General features: G+C 39.5%; 1 protein-coding gene across 1 annotated transcript in view; it reads right to left on the reverse strand.

Moving 5' to 3' along the window:
* Positions 1-1,110: 1,110 nt before the first annotated feature.
* Positions 1,111-19,136, reverse strand: part of RASGRF1 (Ras protein specific guanine nucleotide releasing factor 1) — a 29,518-nt gene continuing 11,492 nt past the window's right edge. Inside the window, exons 4-27 of the mRNA XM_053464118.1 lie at positions 18,265-18,348; positions 17,446-17,699; positions 17,110-17,189; positions 16,616-16,809; positions 16,164-16,273; positions 15,651-15,769; positions 14,835-14,995; positions 14,475-14,532; positions 14,161-14,297; positions 13,000-13,082; positions 11,190-11,438; positions 10,725-11,089; positions 10,466-10,591; positions 9,368-9,538; positions 8,827-8,933; positions 8,419-8,531; positions 7,053-7,113; positions 6,635-6,738; positions 6,372-6,456; positions 5,694-5,891; positions 4,813-4,892; positions 4,044-4,161; positions 3,604-3,672; positions 1,111-2,669 (exon numbers count right to left, since the gene is read on the reverse strand). Of these exons, the coding sequence (XP_053320093.1) occupies positions 2,577-2,669; positions 3,604-3,672; positions 4,044-4,161; positions 4,813-4,892; positions 5,694-5,891; positions 6,372-6,456; positions 6,635-6,738; positions 7,053-7,113; positions 8,419-8,531; positions 8,827-8,933; positions 9,368-9,538; positions 10,466-10,591; positions 10,725-11,089; positions 11,190-11,438; positions 13,000-13,082; positions 14,161-14,297; positions 14,475-14,532; positions 14,835-14,995; positions 15,651-15,769; positions 16,164-16,273; positions 16,616-16,809; positions 17,110-17,189; positions 17,446-17,699; positions 18,265-18,348 (3,219 nt within the window). The 3' untranslated portion in view covers positions 1,111-2,576. The remainder of the gene's footprint in view (positions 2,670-3,603; positions 3,673-4,043; positions 4,162-4,812; positions 4,893-5,693; positions 5,892-6,371; positions 6,457-6,634; positions 6,739-7,052; positions 7,114-8,418; positions 8,532-8,826; positions 8,934-9,367; positions 9,539-10,465; positions 10,592-10,724; positions 11,090-11,189; positions 11,439-12,999; positions 13,083-14,160; positions 14,298-14,474; positions 14,533-14,834; positions 14,996-15,650; positions 15,770-16,163; positions 16,274-16,615; positions 16,810-17,109; positions 17,190-17,445; positions 17,700-18,264; positions 18,349-19,136) is intronic.

A 19,136-nucleotide genomic window follows, 5' to 3' on the forward strand; every position in this document is an offset into this window, starting at 1 on the left:
ACCGTATACTTCAGTATTCTATTTCCGTGCAAATGAAAAAGAAGGATCCAAATTACCAATAGACAGTCAACGTTCAAATAAATATGGTAACATTTTGTAAACTCTCAAATCTTTGGGCACTATGTACATCCATCACTTAGCATGGATACTTTTGCCAAGGGACTTACTGCCATGTTTTTACCATGAATGAAAGATTCATCGCCTCGGTTTATAAATAACACTGGTTCATACAGGGGAGGAGTGGAAGCTTCCTTTTGTATAAACTGCCCACTCAAGTTAAAAAAAAAAAAAAAAAAAAAAAGGTAGGGTGGTCTTTTTGTGAGCCTCCATTGACTTTGTAATGAAAAAAATTCACAGGTAGGACAGTACCCTGTCTTTCATTCTCATTCCTATATCAAACAGGATCAGACTTCAACAGTTTATTTTAATCCTCAATAATGCGGTTTCATGTTAAACAAAGACGATGAAGTGCTTAACGGAATTTGAAAAGATATTGGTGTAGAAATATATATATATATTTTTTAAACAAATCTGAACACACTACGAGAAAATATGCAGGTCAAGTGCCAGGTCAGTGTTCTTCTTACAATTCTCAGGTAATATAAATGTAAACCAGGATTTTACATTTTCTGAGGGCCAACACTTTGTTCATCCACTTGTGTACACATCAACCAGTCACATGCACACCGTTCAGTCATAAAGTAAGCATTAACACAAACACACAGCTTACTGTTTGAAATTGTAGGATTAACAACACCCCAGTAAACACTTTGAAAACAATAAAAAGGGCTTCAAACAAAAATCAAATTGTCAGGATTGAACTCAAGTTCTTGTATCTAGTTCTTTAATTATATCTGTACCCTTTCTTTCTTACTGATGTAATTAAACAATATCAGTTAATTCAGAAGTGTTAAAAATATGAAAAATAAATTATTTAGGAAAAGAAAAGGATTGTTCCATGCCATGCAATGAAGTCTTAAAGTGAAGGAGCACGCACCATAGAGGAAGCCATCGTCTTTGGTCCCGACCAGATCCAAGACTTAGTTTTCTTTTTTTATATTATATGATTTCCCCACTCACACACTTGCTACAAATAGGTCAGGATATTCATTTTGTCGATACATCTTGAAAAGCTCCTTATTTAATTCATTGGTATATACAGTGCAGTTCTATGCCTGCAGCACTCAATACAATAAGCATTGCATAACAACCAGTTATTGCACCTTTGGGAGAGACAAGGGTTGATGCTTTTAACTATGCTGGATATATCCACCGTGAACAAAATGGCGTCAATAAGCAGGCTTGGTTGGTGGTAACCCTGAGATAAAAGATTTATTTAGTGAGAGGTAATTAGGAAACACTGAATTGTACAAAAAAATCAAGAAACCAAAGTGTCGCAATTTTCCGTCTTAACCAGCCACCTGACCTGTCAACAACCTGTCATCGTCCACTAGAAATATGTCCAACTGACCATTAACCAGCAATCAAACTGAGATCATTGCCAAGCCGACCGCCAGGTGCCTAGAAAATAAGCAGCTGACCTACCCTTTAAACAGTGATATGCAGCATGCTGTCCAAATGCTACTCACCTGCAAACTCCTTACAGTTGATGATAGAATATACAACATACCTAATGCTGTGCTAACTGATCATACATTTATTAAATGGTGGTGTGGATTCCCTTAACATTTCAAACTAGAGTTCCATCATAAACTAGATCCATGCTAGATAAACAATGGACCCTTCCCACAAACCAGTTGCATGAACTCTCATTCTTTATAGCATCTACTGGACCTGCTCCATCAATCAGCTGGAGGCTGTGAGATCTCTTCCCTGAATCCCTTGTGCATTTATTGTGCTCTTGCAGCCATGATCACAAAACTACTAATTGTTCTGGATTAATGTGACATAGCTGGAGCAGAATCTGAGCTAGTGCTATTTGAAAGAGACAGACAGAGGCAGAGTCCCACCCATTCCGATATCTTTATGGGACTGTGATAATATTATTTAAAGCTCTGGTCCATTTAATTGATATTACACTTTCCACTCCCAAGCAGTTAGCAAAATCATATCCATCGTTCTTAATTAATCTTTGTTTCATCCTCTGCTCCTTCTGTATTAAGGTTTGCCATTAAAAGATTTCTTTGAGAGAACTGCTTTGTTAACCACTCCATTCAAGCATGGCTGAGGATGGAGGTTGTTAGCACAAGGTGGTTGCTGGTCTGGTGGTGAGCTGCCACACATGGACACAATGCTCTGATCTCCTCAAGTTTCCAGTCAATAGGAGGCAGCTGTAGCATATTGATCCTGCCCTCACCCTTCACAGTCTATTGGGCTGTAGGACAGTGCTCCTTTTGAGGGTTATCTCAATCTCCACCCTGGTCCTCTTTTCGTGGGTGTCTTGGGGGGCAAACTTGGGTTTGGGCTACTGTGGGAATTGCCTCAGTTGGATTATTGGGATGGATGGAGACACAGACATCTCTGCCCCTGCTTGGTGACCCCTGCACAGTGGGGTCTGACGAGAGGCATGGGGGGTCTGTACAATATAATACAGGCAGGGGATTTGCACAAAACCTTCAGGTAGGGAGTTTGGGTTCCAGGCGGAGGGAAGCTTCATAAAGACCTTCTTCGTCCAACACTCCTGAGGAATCCAGGAGATACTGTGTTACCTGTACAAACGGATATCAGTCATAACATGCTGTAAATGATTTTATAATTAGGTTGACATTTTGTGAAAGAGTAAAAAACCTCAACTGAACTGCAGACTGCTGTTTTGTTTTTAATTATTAAAAGGGAAAGTTGTCTATTTGCTATTAATCAGTTGTGCACAGCATATATATATATATATATATATATACATAATACAGCACTGTGCAAAAAGTTTTAGACAGATGTGAAAAAATACTGTAAACTAAGAATGGTCCTCATGCCCGTTTCTTTGTGCTTCTTCAAAAGAGCTTGGACAGAACACATAGAAACCTCTAAAGTGAAATTTCTACCTGGGAAAGACCTTGTTGAAGAGGTATAACTACCTTGTGTCTTGTTGCTGTGCTCGGTATTGCCATGGTGTATGACATTTGACATTAAACTGTCTTCAGCAACCTCACGTTGTTAGTGAGTGGAACTGTTCCTCACCCAGTTTTATTCCTCCTACACAACGGTTTCTACTTTGTTAAGGATTATGTTTCAACCTACATAATACGTTGATCATAAGCACCTGGTTGGGTATAATTGTTTAATAATTACATCTAACTAAATGCCTACAAAATGCCTGACTTTGTGCAAGTGTGACCAGAAGAATTGATGCCGTTTTAAAAGGCAAGGTTTGGTCACACTAAATATTAATTTGATTTAGATTTTTCTTCTGATCACTCACTTTGCATTTTGTTAAATGATAAAAAAATAAGCTATTTACATGTCTATTTTTAAAAAAACAAACTAATTTTCTACAATTCTACACACAATTACTGTTTACTACATGCCATTTTCCATTGGACCTCCTTTTTCAAGACGCTTGTAGTCTGTCTGGAGGCCAGATAGGCTCTCAGTCTTCAAACAGCGGACCTAATGCTTTATTTAAAAAAAAACAATGGGTGAAAATACCTTAGGCTGGTGCTCAATCTTGTACGATGTTTGTTGGAACTGCCGAATCTCCCGTATAATATGTGATATCTAAAACCAAGACAAACATAAGCAGCAGTGAAAATATCCGAACTGCCAAAGAAAAATATATTATATATATTATTATATATTTATTATCTTTATACATTAAATAATTTTAAGGGGTTTTTTTGAAAAGCAAGCTGTATTTGACATTTGGTGTCAACTGTTGTACATTTGTTATTATTAAATCCCAAAACACTTACCAGTGTGATCACTACAGAACCCACAGACCCTCAACTGAGAGTCCAAGTTCATTGGACCCAAAATAAAGAGACAACTACTTCAAACTGCTGAACTTTACAGAAATTCAAAGAGGAGAGCTAAAAATGTTCTCATCCTTTTCCTGTAATATTTTACTTTTGTATATATGAATATCTCACCATCCTCATCTTGGAGAAATTGACAAGTGCATCCTCAGTGTAATTAGGGGTCCCCTCCTCAATACATGCCAGATCAGTCAGGTACATTCCCAGATATGGAACGCAGGGAGGGTCGCAGCTGAGAAGGCAAAAAAAACACAGAATAAACCAGTGAAATAAAAGAGCCGCAAAAGTGATATCGCTAACTGGACCATGAATCCCATTTCTGCACCTGTGTGACTAAATTTTCCTTTTTGGAAAAACCTAAAACCTCATGTATGCCATATCCGTTTATATTACACGTTAGATTCCTTGCTTGCGGGAAAGTGGTTGGCACTTTTCAAACTGGGAAACAAATAAAGCCAAGTGACCTCCCCTGGCCCCTGCAACCCTCCATGTATGCATACACACAGGCATTCACACACGCACCAACACTGCTTCCCATAGTGAGCCTGACCAAGTTCGACTGGCCTTGCGTAAAGAACTTGGGCCAGCCCAGCGGCAATTGTCCCTTGTCCTGCAGGTCAGCCTAGCCTTTCTTTTCTGAAAGCTATACAATCACGTGAAAAATACTTTGGAAAACATATTTCCGCATTCCGAACATCACTATTCATGATGAACATCACTATGCATTTTGACTCACCACCCAGTGATCTTTTTGTGCAAAAATGGTATGATCTCCAAAAATGTATATTTGATGATATAGAATGTTATGTACATTACAGCAGAGGAACAGTTAGCCATAACACTCTGAATTAGGTAAATATAATCATGCTGCTATTGAACTTACTTCTTTAGGGCTTCTCTTAGGTTCTTAAAGCGGCCTTCTGAGGACACTAACTTCTGAAGGCGGTCAATGAGAGTCTTAGTCTGTGACAAAATTACGAGATGTTATGATTATTACTGCAAACAGCTGCACAGGGGGTGCAAAGAAGGGTAAATGATGCAAGGACAAAGGGTATTCTTGTATGGTGCAAGGGAGAGAAACTGAATGGAGAGGTGTACATGTTATCCCATCTATTAGTCTACAACGATTTGTACCTCGCATTCAAAGCTGATGTTCTGCATAGGTATAAAATTCTTATTAATGGGTACATACTTGTAAGGGTTGGATCCGAGAGCACTGCAAATATCTTTAACAATGAATTTTATTTACTTAACAGCTCTGCATGGAATGAAAACGCTAACATTTAGTTAACATTAAAGGAGGCTCTTAGATGATATTCAAGGTGCCAAACAGTAAATGGCAAAGGATGAAACTTCCAGTAGAGTAAAACAAGGGAGAGTTTTTCTTTGCTATGTGAAACCGAGCTAATTCTATGTTGATGACTTGTGACAGAATACCAAGTTACCACCAGATGGAGGCATTAACACTGGGATTGCTTTCTCAATGAAATATGATCCATGAAGGCTGCTTACTGGAATATCAGCACCATTGTATTTAAAGAGGATCAGTCATCTACACAGCTTTTATTATTGGGCTGATGACATTCCTATAATGAGCAAACTCTAGCAGACAAGTTAAAAAATAATAATTTTCCATAATTCCATTTAATATGTTTAATAAGCATACTAGATGATAAAACGTACAATTCACAAAGGTAACTAGTTCTAAATGTATACTGTAAGTGCTATTCCGGAGACAGAGAGCAACACGTGTCTGGCTAGTACCTGTTTTGACACTTTAATCCAGGTCCTCTTGAGCCGGTAGATAGCACTGCGGTTTAACGAAGATGTGATTTCCAGAACTGCGTTGTAATTATGAAGACATCGACAAATATCGGCGACAGCCACCCACTTTTCAATGGTATACCCGCGAGTTACTGGGTCTTCACTTCGCAGAATTTCAGTAGCAATCAGATTACTCATCTACAATACATTGCCAAATGGAATGGTAGAGTTACCTTTATTGGTACAACTTTTCGTATCCCAATTATGTGAAAAAGTCATATTTTTTCCCCATTAATTTAGTTTCCCAAAAGTGTTTCCCAACCTATCTCTGCCGTATAATAAAACACTCAGCAAAACTAATGGTAAAGTAAACGGATAAAATTCACTATAAAGAATGCTATAAAGAATAATATTCAGGGTGTCAACAATAAGTGTCAATGGAGTTGACAAAACTCAATAACTTCTGTATGAAAGCAGGTGAAGCACTACTTGTTTTTCTGCAAGGCAAGGACAGTGGAGTGGAGCGGAGCAAATACAGACCCAGAGAAAACAAAAACAATCAGGATGACTTTAATGGGATTATTCTCTGCAAAAATAATATTAATTTCACAATGTCATGCCATGGAATACAGTTTCCCTTTCTTCCACGAGTAATGATTTTGTAAACTTGAAACTCACATGATTAAAGTGTTTGCTGGTGTTCATTATATACGGAGTTCGCTCATACTTTTCCATTTTCATCCAACCCTGACCAAAGAATTCCCTGTGGTAAAAGGGACAAGGAATCATTATTTGTAAAGCTGGAAGTGTGATGTAAATATACAGTGTCTGAGGTTAGGAGGATGGACGAGTGGGGGTGAAATGTGGAGTTTCTATGTTTCTAGACGCTGGATGAGTGAACATACTGGGAGAGTATTTGTGACGTGGAGTTTGTAACTCACTCATATGGTATCTTTTTGAAGATCAGGTGATCCAGTAAGGTGAGCTGTTCAGCAATTTCCAAAGCAGACAGAGACTCAAAGGGTTCCACAGGACTACCCAAGACCTGCACATTAACACCAATGTGACAAATTAATCTACCACACAGAGTTTTTCCTTATGTGTTTCAGTCTGTAACTTATTCTGAAGACAGATAGTACATGTCTGTGATCAGTCTTCATAAAGTAACATGTAGAATCGCATACGCTTTCAAGACCCCAGAGATTCAGCGCCAATCCCCTAAAACTTCTTTAGTCTACCTTTTCTGGAACCAATACGATGATACACACTGAAAAAGCATTATCATGTCACTTGATATATATAATAATATATATAATATCAGTATTTACCAGCCTGGTTTACATATTTTTGCTGACTTACCATATGTTCAATTTCCTCCAGAGTAACCTGGCTATCTCCAGGGTCCTCCTGAGTCAAAGTGCTAGAGACAGAAACAAGTTAATGAAAATCTTGTGCTTTAAAAAGTAATATTGGCATGTTTTGGTATCAGTCTGTATAGGTTTTTGTTAGTATGTGGATGGCATGTCATCATTACACAATAGCACAAGCTGAGTTACATCTCAAAAATAAAAAATACAATTGTAACCCATTTGAATCCAGGTTTCCTCCTCCACTCTCATATTGTTTGCTAAACTATAACCACTTTAAACATATTTTTTTCTGTTCTCTATTCTTCATCCTGCTCTTCTTTTGTAACACAAACTTCTTCTCTTAACGTTTTGTACTTACTTCTTTCCTAAAGCCTACCTCCCAGCTTCTCATCTAAAGCCTTACCTATCTTTCTCATCTAAAGCCTTACCCATCCTTCTCATCTAAAGCCTTACCCATCCTTCTCATCTAAAGCCTTACCCATCCTTCTCATCTAAAGCCTTACCCATCCTTCTCATCTAAAGCCTTACCCATCCTTCTCATCTAAAGCCTTACCCATCCTTCTCATCTAAAGCCTTACCCATCCTTCTCATCTAAAGCCTTACCCATCCTTCTCATCTAAAGCCTTACCCATCCTTCTCATCTAAAGCCTTATCCTTCTCATCTAAAACCTTACCCATCCTTCTCATCTAAAGCCTTATCCTTCTCATCTAAAACCTTACCCATCCTTCTCATCTAAAGCCTTATCCTTCTCATCTAAAACCTTACCCATCCTTCTCATCTAAAGCCTTATCCTTCTCATCTAAAGCCTTACCCATCCTTCTCATCTAAAGCCTTACCCATCCTTCTTATCTAAAGCCTTACCCATCCTTCTCATCTAAAGCCTTACCCATCCTTCTTATCTAAAGCCTTACTTTCACACTTTCTCATCAAAAGTTTCTACTCTTTTAATGTCTAACTCCCAAAAACCTTACTCCTTCCTTTTCACCCAAAGCCTATGCCCCTGATTCTTCTACCCTCCTTCTTATATGAAGCCTTCCTTACTATCTAAAGACTATTCCCTTTTCATCTAAAGTAATACTCAATTCCACCTTCCTTATCCTTCTATTCCATCCCCTCTTTAAACCCTCAAGTACTGAAAAGAATGGTTATGCAGAAACTGTACAAGACATTTGTTTTTAAAGAAAAACACATTGAATTTCTTTCATACTTGTATGGATGTCTTCCCCTCATACTCAAAAGAGACTCAGCGGGGGAATTATCTATTGTAGCCACTTAATCTGTTTAGATGTTCACACAACACCCGATGAAGGTGTCTTATAGGATATTCGCTGTACCCTTACTGTGGGTGCCTCACCGGATAATATTGGCCGCAGCCTTCCTTTCTTGGGCTAACAGCTCAGGGTTGTGTATGACCTCCTCAAGGAAACAAATGACTTTGGTCTTCAACTGTATGTTTGTCTCAAAGTCCTATGAAAAGCACACAGACACACATATAAACAAACACACATTAGTCAAAAATCATTCTGTACATATACCTCGAAAAAGCACAAAGGCTACTTGGAGTGAGGGATCTGAAGGCTTATTTACAGATGGGTAATCATGGAGAGGGTGGGTAGAGATGGTTGTTTCTTGGTAATGAGAGGGTGGAGAAACAATTGTAGCAGGTGTAATCATTGTTAGGCAGTGGATATGGAAAGGGATTGAACATTTGAGATGAGGCACCGACATGTTGCTTGAGGATGAGTGACTACTGTAAGGGTACCTGTGCATGTTTGGACACCCAGTGCCTAAGTACATTTAGCACGCGGTTTGTCGCTGCTCTCCTGATCACAAATTCCTTGTCTCCGTTCCTCTGTTCAGAAGGAAATCCTGCAGCATACAAAAGTCACATATCCTCAGTAACAAGGGGAGGCCGGACTATGCCTCCATCCCAGCAGCTACTTGCAAAGGGGCAAAAAGCATCAAAATAGACATAGCTATAGGTTTTCCTCAACATACTTAACACTAATGGATAGACACTGTTTTAAGGATAACCATTGGGAAAAACTTAACTGCATCTTTAACACAGATCCCCTCCCTGTGTTTTAGCATTGTATGACCATAACTCCCATCGTACTGCCTCCGTCCTACTCCCCCGTCGGTCCTTGCATAATCCCATGATTTCCGTATGCATTTCAGACTCTTAAATCATTAACTTGACCTGAGCCTGCACGTCAATAAGCAAATGCCCTAATGTTATGGAAGCCATCTGTTTTTTGTCATAGCGACCCTTTTGTTCATCTCCCCGTTGAACACCCATATACCTGCTGTGGCCAAAGACATCCTTCTGTAGGTTTCCTTGGTTGGTGTACCCTCGTTGGCTCCAGCGGTTGCGATAGCAAAGGCAGAAGCCGCAGATAGGTTGCTGCGTGTATTATCGTGTTCTCGACAGGACGTCATTACAATGCCATTATTATAGGAAAAGAGCGTGAAATCTAGGAAAAATATTAAAAATTGCATTTATACCTGTAAGTTAAAATAACGTATATATATATATATATATATAGTATAATCTACATCAATTTATATTATGGAAAAATATCACAGGTTTGATTAAATGGACTATAATACTGACCTGTAACCAAGATTAAAATATCTTCGTTGACCTATAGACATAGTGCTCTAAACAGGGGAACATACAATAAAGTCTTGTAGTTTCTTCATGAGTAAGGGAGACTGTAGCTACAAGTAATTTGTAAAGGGGAATAAACTGGGATTTGCTCATATCAAACTATACTATGTGTGTATATATCATTTTAGCCAACCTTTTACATTTTAAAGAAAGAACGGAATAAAGGGGGAAAAAAGTAAAGTAATATAGATGGAAATAACAATAAGATGGGTTTTGGATGTATGGTGTTAGCATGTATCAGTATATGGAATTGGCATATGTGAGTGTATGTGTTTATGTAAGTGTATGGTGTTAGCATGAGTGTGTGTCTACATATGGTGTATGTATTTGGTGTTTGCATTAATCTCTTTCAGCAGTGTAAGGGTGTGTATATATTAGTGTATGGTATTAGCTTGAGAATGTGCTTTTGGTGTCAGGGTGTGTTAATGTATCATGTTAACATGGGTGTGTGTATCAGGGTATGGTGTTAAAATTGTCAGGGAAGATCCTAGGGTTAGTGATGCTAGGGAAAGGAGGCATGTATAGTAGAGTCAGCATGTGGAAGTTGTTGTATGGTGTTAGTATGTGTGTGTATTTTAGTTAAGGGGTGGGCCCCAAAGTAATACTGAATCCAGTCTTTACTTTCCCTAGGCTCACCCCCGGTATGAATAGATTAAATTTATTTTCTGAATTCCCAAGGCAGAAGAATTACAGATACATTAATCCACACCACATTAGACAGTGAAGTAACCTGCAGAATTCCGGCTCCTCTGAGATATTGGAGTGGTTGGGGACCGGGTGGGAGAAGTATCTGTTTCAGCTTCATCGCTTTGTGTTTGTTCTGTATCAGATTCCACTCGAGTGGAAGCTTCAATGACTGCAATATAAAATTGGTCAGTTTTTGAATGATGAATATTAATATGCACACCAACTCATATATTATCCTTTGTGACTCCATTCCTTAATATCAAAACGCTCACTCCCCCCTTTCATTAGTATGATAGACTTACTCTGTCTTTGTGCTGCAGGCTCTTCATCTTTCTCTGCTGGTGGTTCCTCACCCTCTCCTACTTTGCTGGGGAAGCTTCCAGACACATAGAGCTTATTGATGTCCAGAGTGGTCTTGCTATATGGTGGAGGTCCAGGGCTGGAGTAACCGTTAGACGAGCATCCCAGAGCAGCAAGATCCAGCGCTTTTCCACCAGTGATAATTGGAATGTTGAGTGACAATTTGCGTCTGCGGCTTGGGGAAGAGGACTTGGTGATGGAGAGGGGTGGCGGAGATGAGAACTTGCGGGTGGCCCTAGGTGATTTGGGTGGTTCACCATACAGAAGTTTATTGTTCTGGTTACTGGCAAAGAGGAGCTCCAAGGACCTGGGCATATAAAAAAGATGTTTTGAATAAATGGGAAGAAAAGCATGGCGGCAAACTGTGGAATTTACAAGAGAGGTCTTTTTCTTAAATTGATGCCCACCTGGCTGGGATAGCACTGACTGGCCTCCTGTAGATAGCAATGAGTTTGTCGAGCACAATATCCGCACAAGTGAAAACTCTGTATGAGTGCAAGAACGTGTTCAAGAAATCAATACTGAGGAAACGCAGATCTGTGAGGCGTTCCAGCAAGCGCTCAACACTTGCATACCGGATCTGTAACACCTTGCAGGAGTTCATTGTCTTACTGAAGCGAATATCAACATCATCACAGTACAGTGAGCTGTCAGACCTGTGGGATCATAGGAGCAAAGGTTCTTATTTACCAGATTTCCAGATCACACCATCAACCAGGATTACAAGAATTTACACAGTTACATATTTTACTCAGATTGGCAGCGATTCTTGAAAAGGTCCATCAAGAATAGAAAATACACATTAAGACTTTTATCCAATGTTTTCCAAAAAGGTTAAAAACAAATATTGATTCCCCCCCCCCTGGATTAAGACTAATTAAAACTAAGGTTAAATTATTACTTGAATCACTGTGTTTACTAGTTAGACATGCAAACTTTTAGAAATTATTAACCAAATCTCCCAAAACCACTTGGCATTGTATTCTACATCTTTACTGCTCTGGCTGTCAGAAAAACCCTTTCCTTTGCTTAATGGCAAACAGCTTTGCCTTAGAGGATGCCTCTTTTCTGCCTGTAAATGTCTCAGATTAAATAGATCCCCGGACACGTCTTTGTGTTACCCTTCAATATACCTGTACTTCATAATCAAGTGGTAGAAGAAGTGGGGGGAAATGGCGTCTTTCCTTCAACGTAAACAAGTTTAATTTGTGAAGTCTGTCTTTTTAGCTGATATATTCAATGTTGTTGGCGGACTCTGAACCCTTCCCAGTCCTACCATGTCTTTTGTTTTATAAACTGATGCCCAAAACTGTATTGTTAATGATGTATGAAGTGGTAATATTACATTCTCATCCTGTACACTCAATCCCCTTTTACTACTGGATATCAACTTGCTTGCTTTTGCCGGAGCTGCCAAAGACTACCCCCAGATACTTCTCCATGGAGGATTTGCAAATTACGCGGCCATTAAATGTGTAATTAGCATGCTTGTTTTTCTTCCTCAAATGCATGATTTTACATTCTTCTATGCTGAAGCACGCAAGGGCCCGATCATATCCTTCTGAAGGGAGCTGACATCCATTTCTGATTGAGTCATCTTACATAATTTTGTGTCATCTGCAAACATTGATATGTTGCCTTAACCCGTTCAGCCTCCTTAGGACGCAACTGTACATCGTTAAAACCTGTGCCAAGAAGCCCATTAGGACCTACGTCCTGTCTTTTTTGTTCAGGGGCATGGGCATCTCCATGCTGCTAAGTGGGAGATTGGGAAAAATGAAATATGAATAAAATGAAAATTTTTATTTCTATTTTAGTATATTTTTTTAACCTACTATCACTAATAATGTTTTGTGTATTTCTATGATGTCCAAAGAAGGCCCTACTTCTCCTGAATCATTTGATGTACCATTTATGCAGGTTTATCAAATATGGGAAACATGGTTTAACACGGTTAAGTGCCATGTGTTACAGATTATTGACAATTAAATAATATGGGACCAAGAATGGAACACTACTCCACTCCAGACTTGTGTCCAACTGGAAAATGTACCATTACACCATTTACCCAGTAACCAAGTAATAGTGACTTGGTAAAAGCACCAGTATGTTAAGCTGCGTCATATCTAAAACATTCATGAACACCTTCATACAGTATATGCTGACATTCCATTTAGAGTCTCCTGCATATATATTATAATTTCATGAATAACTCACTTAATCATCTGGGGTACAGAGACTTTGGAGTTCTCCTCAAATGCATTCATCATAAGACCATTACAACGGATGTTATCCACGCACTGTAGAGCAGATACAGGGATAAGTGGGAGGAAGACATTGGCATTGAGTGAAAGAGAAAGAGAGGGACTTATAAGGTAACACAATACAAACGACAACAGAAAGGAATAATAGAAAAGACAATACAAATGCACACTAAAGACCAGAAGAACAGAGAAGAGCAAGCTAGGTTTTTGAAAACAGGATATCTTCATATCCTCATATTACCAGAGAAGAATGTAGATTAATTCACACAGGTGGATCTGTCAGGGTCACTTATCCATGAAAACTGCCACCTGTGCTCATGTGAAGAGAGAATGAAAAACCTGCCTTGCTCGGGGTCATTTAAGGACAGGGCTGAGAGGTTTTTGCACAAAGCACCAAGCAAAGTATAGCACACAGAGAAGACGGTACAGAGGAGGATATGTAGGGCTGAAACCTCAGATCTAGACTGTAACAGTAGACATCACATACATGTAACGAGACACATGAATCAAAGGGCAATTATATAGCTATTTTAAAAGCAATGTTCCTTAATTTACCCCATTTGTTGGTGCTGTGTTGACACTATATTTTCTGGGTCCAGAAAAGGGATAACATTACAAACAAGGAAATGCAGAGAATGTAAAGTAGTGAGTCCATACCATGAAAAAAGTATAACATATGGCTTAACATATAGCACCGAAAGTACACATAAAAGTGCCCAGCTGAAACAACAAACAACTAAACTCCTACAGGAAAAATGTAAAGCATTAGGATATGAGAAGAGTGTGCAGCATGTGAGCGGTGTGCGAGACAAGGAGCATAGAAATACATGGAAAGAATCGACCTGAACATAACTAAGAAGGAAGCCCAAATAAGAGGTTGAAGTGAAGAACAGTTAATGAAAGACATATAATTTAAATGAGAAAGTGGATCGTAGGGGATTATACACCAGGGTCTGCAGACAAAAGACCGTCTAAAAGGTACAATAGAAAGAACAGAACACATAAAGCAGAGGGAGTGTAACAGTAAGATGTCAGTGATACCAAATACACACAATGGTGCCATAGTCATGATGACAGAGTCAGGATGATGACAAAGTGATGACACAGTGGTGACCTGGCTAATGTCACTTGTCCATGCTGCCTTCTCCTGCCTGGAAGATGCCAGCAGAATGACAACGAAAGGTGGAGAGTCCTTGGGTTCCACTGAGATCTTAAAGTCCAAGTGATCCCCATCCTGTGTTGGGGGCCTACCTATAACAGGAAGCAGAAGGACATGGATAAAGATAAAAAGGTTTACAGAGTTTACAGAGTTTACAGAAAGCAGAATGGCTTGATATTATTGAGGCATTTGTACACAATGAGATAAGGATCTTTTTGAATGGAACATATATGGAAAATACCGAACAATATACTTGGGTATATACTTACTGTCATCATCATCTTGTTCCTCCAATAAAGTACAATCCATTAGCGATATTACTCCATTCTACAAATCAGGGAAAGAGATCCTGTATTAACCTACAGCAATCATAAACATGTCACAGCAACCGGCAATCAGAAATACACTGAAATGTCGGGAATACTCGGGACCAAAACAACAAACTTTAACTGATCCATCCAGCCCAGAGTCTACCAGTAAGAGAGGCAGGGTTGTAACTTTCATGAGGTGAGACAGGCAGCTGCTCCAAGCGCCACATGCACGGCACGTCAATTGTCATCAATGGGTTAATGTCCTTTTGTCTTTTCTATATTCCTGAGCCTGTTGTGGACACCCTTAGAAGTAATTACCTTTGTGAGATGCAATTTTCCCCCAGAGCTGCGTGTACAGATCAGAAGGTGTTTGGAAAATAAGAAGCATTGCCGTTCTCCTTCTTTCTTTAAGGACAGAGACCCAAGGCGTCCCCTCGTTACTCTGCCCTTCTCTGACATGGGGACCTGGATCAGACAGCCTAAAGGAATCAAGATCAGTTCACTACCTTTTACTACAGTAACATCTTCACCACATGGTTACAATTTGATTAAAGTTAGTCGGTTAAAGATCAGTCGATCCCATCAACACCCTGGTGGTTTCGGTTTTTAGGCCAAGATCAGTCATTAGATCAGACAAAATGACTAAAAGCATAACTGACCCGCGTCATTTCCAAAAAAATTAAACGTAAATAAAATAGGATCAAAAGTGGTAGTAGAGAGACCGTGGAGATGGAGGGATGCAGTAAAGGTGGGGGCTGCAAATAATGCCTTGTAGAATACAGAGTTTCAGATTGTATGTGGGAGTACGGCAGTTTGGTGCAAAGGTGTGTGGGATGGGAACTGGTGTGTGTAGGATGTGGAGAAGGCAGAAATTTGTTCAAAGCCACTATCTTTACCTTAGTTAGAGTACTTTCCACATCTTCCTTGTATACATCAGCTAAATCAGTAACCACACTGTTAATAAATAAGGTCCCTCGGGTAATTGTGCTCATTTACTGGTGTTTATGAAAAAGTGCTTCACAATTACAGCCTTCCTTATAGAAATCGTCATCCAGACTTGAACTCTGGTCCCATTCTCCTGCTTAGTCTATTGTGTTGTATACAAGTCTAAATGTTCTAAAGCCCATACTGTACCTTGCCGCACAAAGGTCTGACTCGTGTCCAGCAAAACCTCACAGCCTTCAACAATCATCCTCTCAATGGCCAAATTCTTACGGATATTTTCAGTTTCACTGACCTCATCATGCATTATTCTAGGAGAGAAAAGTATATACAATATTCTACCAATATAAATACCAATTTACCAGAATCATAATCCACTGCATAATCTTACTCAGTCAAAAAATTTCTCAAAACACTTTTGTTCAGTTCATTTTTTTTTGTGTACGCTGTTATTTTTCTTCTGCTATTGTCTTATAAGTAATGGTTTGGAATCTATCACAGTCAATAACTTAGAAACTGTACTGTTAAGTAGTTGCTGGTAGCCCATACAGATCTATAGGTGACCATTAGAGGATACATCGGAAGAATTATAGACGACTTAAGTACGACAATTATAATATATAAATGTGTTGTATACGTTGAGGAGTATTAAATCCATCCATTGAACTTAGGGCTGCTGAAATGATAACATTTCTGGTAACTCACCGTGAAAGTTCCTCCAATTTAGATTTAGCGTAGTCAAGGCTGTTCCTTTCTACATGCTCGTGAGGTGTATGAGCAAGCAACTCATGCAGTGTAAGGATGTATCGCGGGATCTAGCAACAATAAAAAAAGAAATAAACCTATGATCATATCAACAATGTAACTCTCATAACTCAGATTCTAGCCCCCTGCATTATATCCTGATCTTTCTTAGGAGGGCAGACTAGATGAGCCAAATGGTTCTTATCTGACGCCAAATTATTTTCTAAAATCCTCAGTCATTTTACACCCTGATCTACATTTCTCAGTCTACATCTTTGCATTTGTAAAGGAGATACCAATAACAATTCTATTGTTCTTTTGTTTTTGCTTGTCTTCTGAGTCTGTATGCTGCCCCTACACACAGCTTGTTTTTTATTTTATTTCATTTATATATAGTGTTCCTTATTAGAGACCTGGAACATGGGATAGGTGAGAAATGTCTCTAGGGTGCGTTCTTCACAGTCTGGCTTGGCCTCATACTGTTTCAGTAGTTTGTCAAAGTCTCGGTTCTGTTTGCAGTGAGCCAGAATCTGAAGGCTGTACTGATGGTTCCTCACAAACTCCTGATAAATATTCAGCATCGGCAGAAGGATGTCGAACAGATCAGCTGTGGAGAGAAGACCGAGTATTATCCCACCAGTGATGCGAGAACATAGTAGCAGACAGAGGAAGACAGAGTAGTCTCTAGACCGAGATACAATGACACATACAGCTAGAGGTAAGATGACAGGATCAGAGGAAGATACAATGTGACAGGATCACAGAGAGACATACACAGATATACAGGTCACGAGACAGGTCATAAAATCTTTTTGTCTCCTCCAAGAAGGGTAGTATTAAAGGAACACTGAGTTGTTCACATGATGGTAGGACGGATATGGACAGATGGGCATGTGGACATTCTCACCCAAAACCAGTGTGGGCCAGCTGGATATTCGAGCTTTAAGCCCTTGGTAAAAGATCTGGTGTAAAAACATGATGGTTTCGCTATGAAAAACAAAAAGAAAACAAAAGTAAATAATCTACAACCTCAAAGTCAACAGGGAAACCTTAAATTCGGTACCAGAAAACACAAATGAACTCAAAGGAAGTAAATAAATTAATGCCTGACTCATTTCATATCATTTTTAAAAGGTTTGAGGTGCTGAAACTCTGTTTATTGAATGCTCGCCCAGGCCCAGCAACATGTAGCATTAGACGGCCTCTCTAAATTAAGCCACATTCGCAGAGAGCCCACAGTTACCTGTTCAGGAAGATGCTGCTGACATCATCATGAGTAATTGGTGGTTTCTTGGAGCTAGCTGCCATACGCAGAGGTCTCAAAAAATTGTTGACTAGAATGTGCAGCTGCTGTACGTACTCAGCCTCTGCCTCTAACATGCTGAACACAACCTGGTTTCTCTTGCGCATGCTGTCTGCATGAGGAGACCTCGAGTAATCCTGGATTATGCTTTTCCACTTTCTGCGGCACAACCAACCACGCAAGAAACTCTGCACCTGCAGGAAGGAACAGGATCAGGGGAGGGCAGGCACCTTCAGACTCGGGTGCAAGTAAAGCCAAGTGGGCCCATCGGTTTCTTGCTCCCCTACATATGCACTGGCACACACATGTCCACATGCTTACACAAACTTACACACTCATCCTAACACACATACACTTGCTTACACATACTTAGAATAACATATACCTACTCACACATACTTGTACTACCATACACCTACTCATACTAACACACACTATCACGCCCAGGCTAACACACACTCACACCACTTTCACATACACATTCATGGTCCCACAGACATGATTATACATGCATTCTCATTCTAACATACATACATACATACCTACATTCATACTCCCGCCCTTCTCTCTGGCTATTCAAACACATAACCACTTGTTATGTGACCCCACTGCGCTCCTGCCTCCATGGCCCGGTCCAACCCTTTGCTAACAATCAAGGACCCGCCTGGGGTGGCATTTGTCCCCTTTGTCAAGGAAGTCCAATGTATTTCTGGGCCTGTTGTGGAATGTATGTGGAAAGTACAGTATGAATCAATATACCTTTTTGATCTTCTTGATGTCAGTATCGTCAGTTGAGCCCTGGGTTGACTGGATCCGTTCATTGTCTTTTAGTAATGATGCAATCTATGAAAATTAACAGGCATTAACCGATTTAATTTGGTCTGTACAGTTGTTCTCCTTAAAGAAAAAATTATTTTATTAGAATTATATATATATATATATATATATATATATATATATAAGCTGCGTCGCAGCTCTGTATCTGTAACACTGACATCACAGCCTCACAGACACCTCTAAAACAAGTGATAAACCTACAATCAGAGATGCAAACAGCATTAGCGATCCATGCAGGACTATGAAACACTGACCTTACAGCCTAGTGTCTAATAATGCCACTGTGGAAGTGGGGAAGAACGCAAAAGCATAATTTGTGTGTGCGGATGGGATTCTGCAGAATCCTTCCATGCAATTGTAAGGCCGAAGCAATGGTGATTTAAAAGGTGCAGCTATTATACGCATTAAAACGTCCCTTCAAGGTCAAGTGCAGACAACTTGGCAATGCACACTCAGCAGAAGCTCTGCTCACTTCAATTTATCTGCTGCATAACACAGTTTATATGATCTGGAAAACAACAGCATCTTCAGGATTTATTAATCCCAGAGTTGCTGTGGAGTTGCAGTTCAATTGAAATTAAGATTTGGAACATAGTTCATCTCAACTCCTCACTGTCCACTATCCTGCCACCCAAATAGTGCCTTAGATGGACCTTGTTCCTTCCTACTAGAGCAACTTTTAAGGTATGTGTGTGTGTGGGGGGGGTTAACTTTCTTTTTTGTTTTTAATTGTTTAAAATTATATGAGAAGAGGAGGCACTCGCCTTTATCGATTGGTTAATAATGGTTCATTC

The sequence above is a fragment of the Spea bombifrons genome, chromosome 4, assembly GCF_027358695.1.
Source record: "Spea bombifrons isolate aSpeBom1 chromosome 4, aSpeBom1.2.pri, whole genome shotgun sequence".
NCBI lineage: Eukaryota > Metazoa > Chordata > Amphibia > Anura > Pelobatidae > Spea > Spea bombifrons.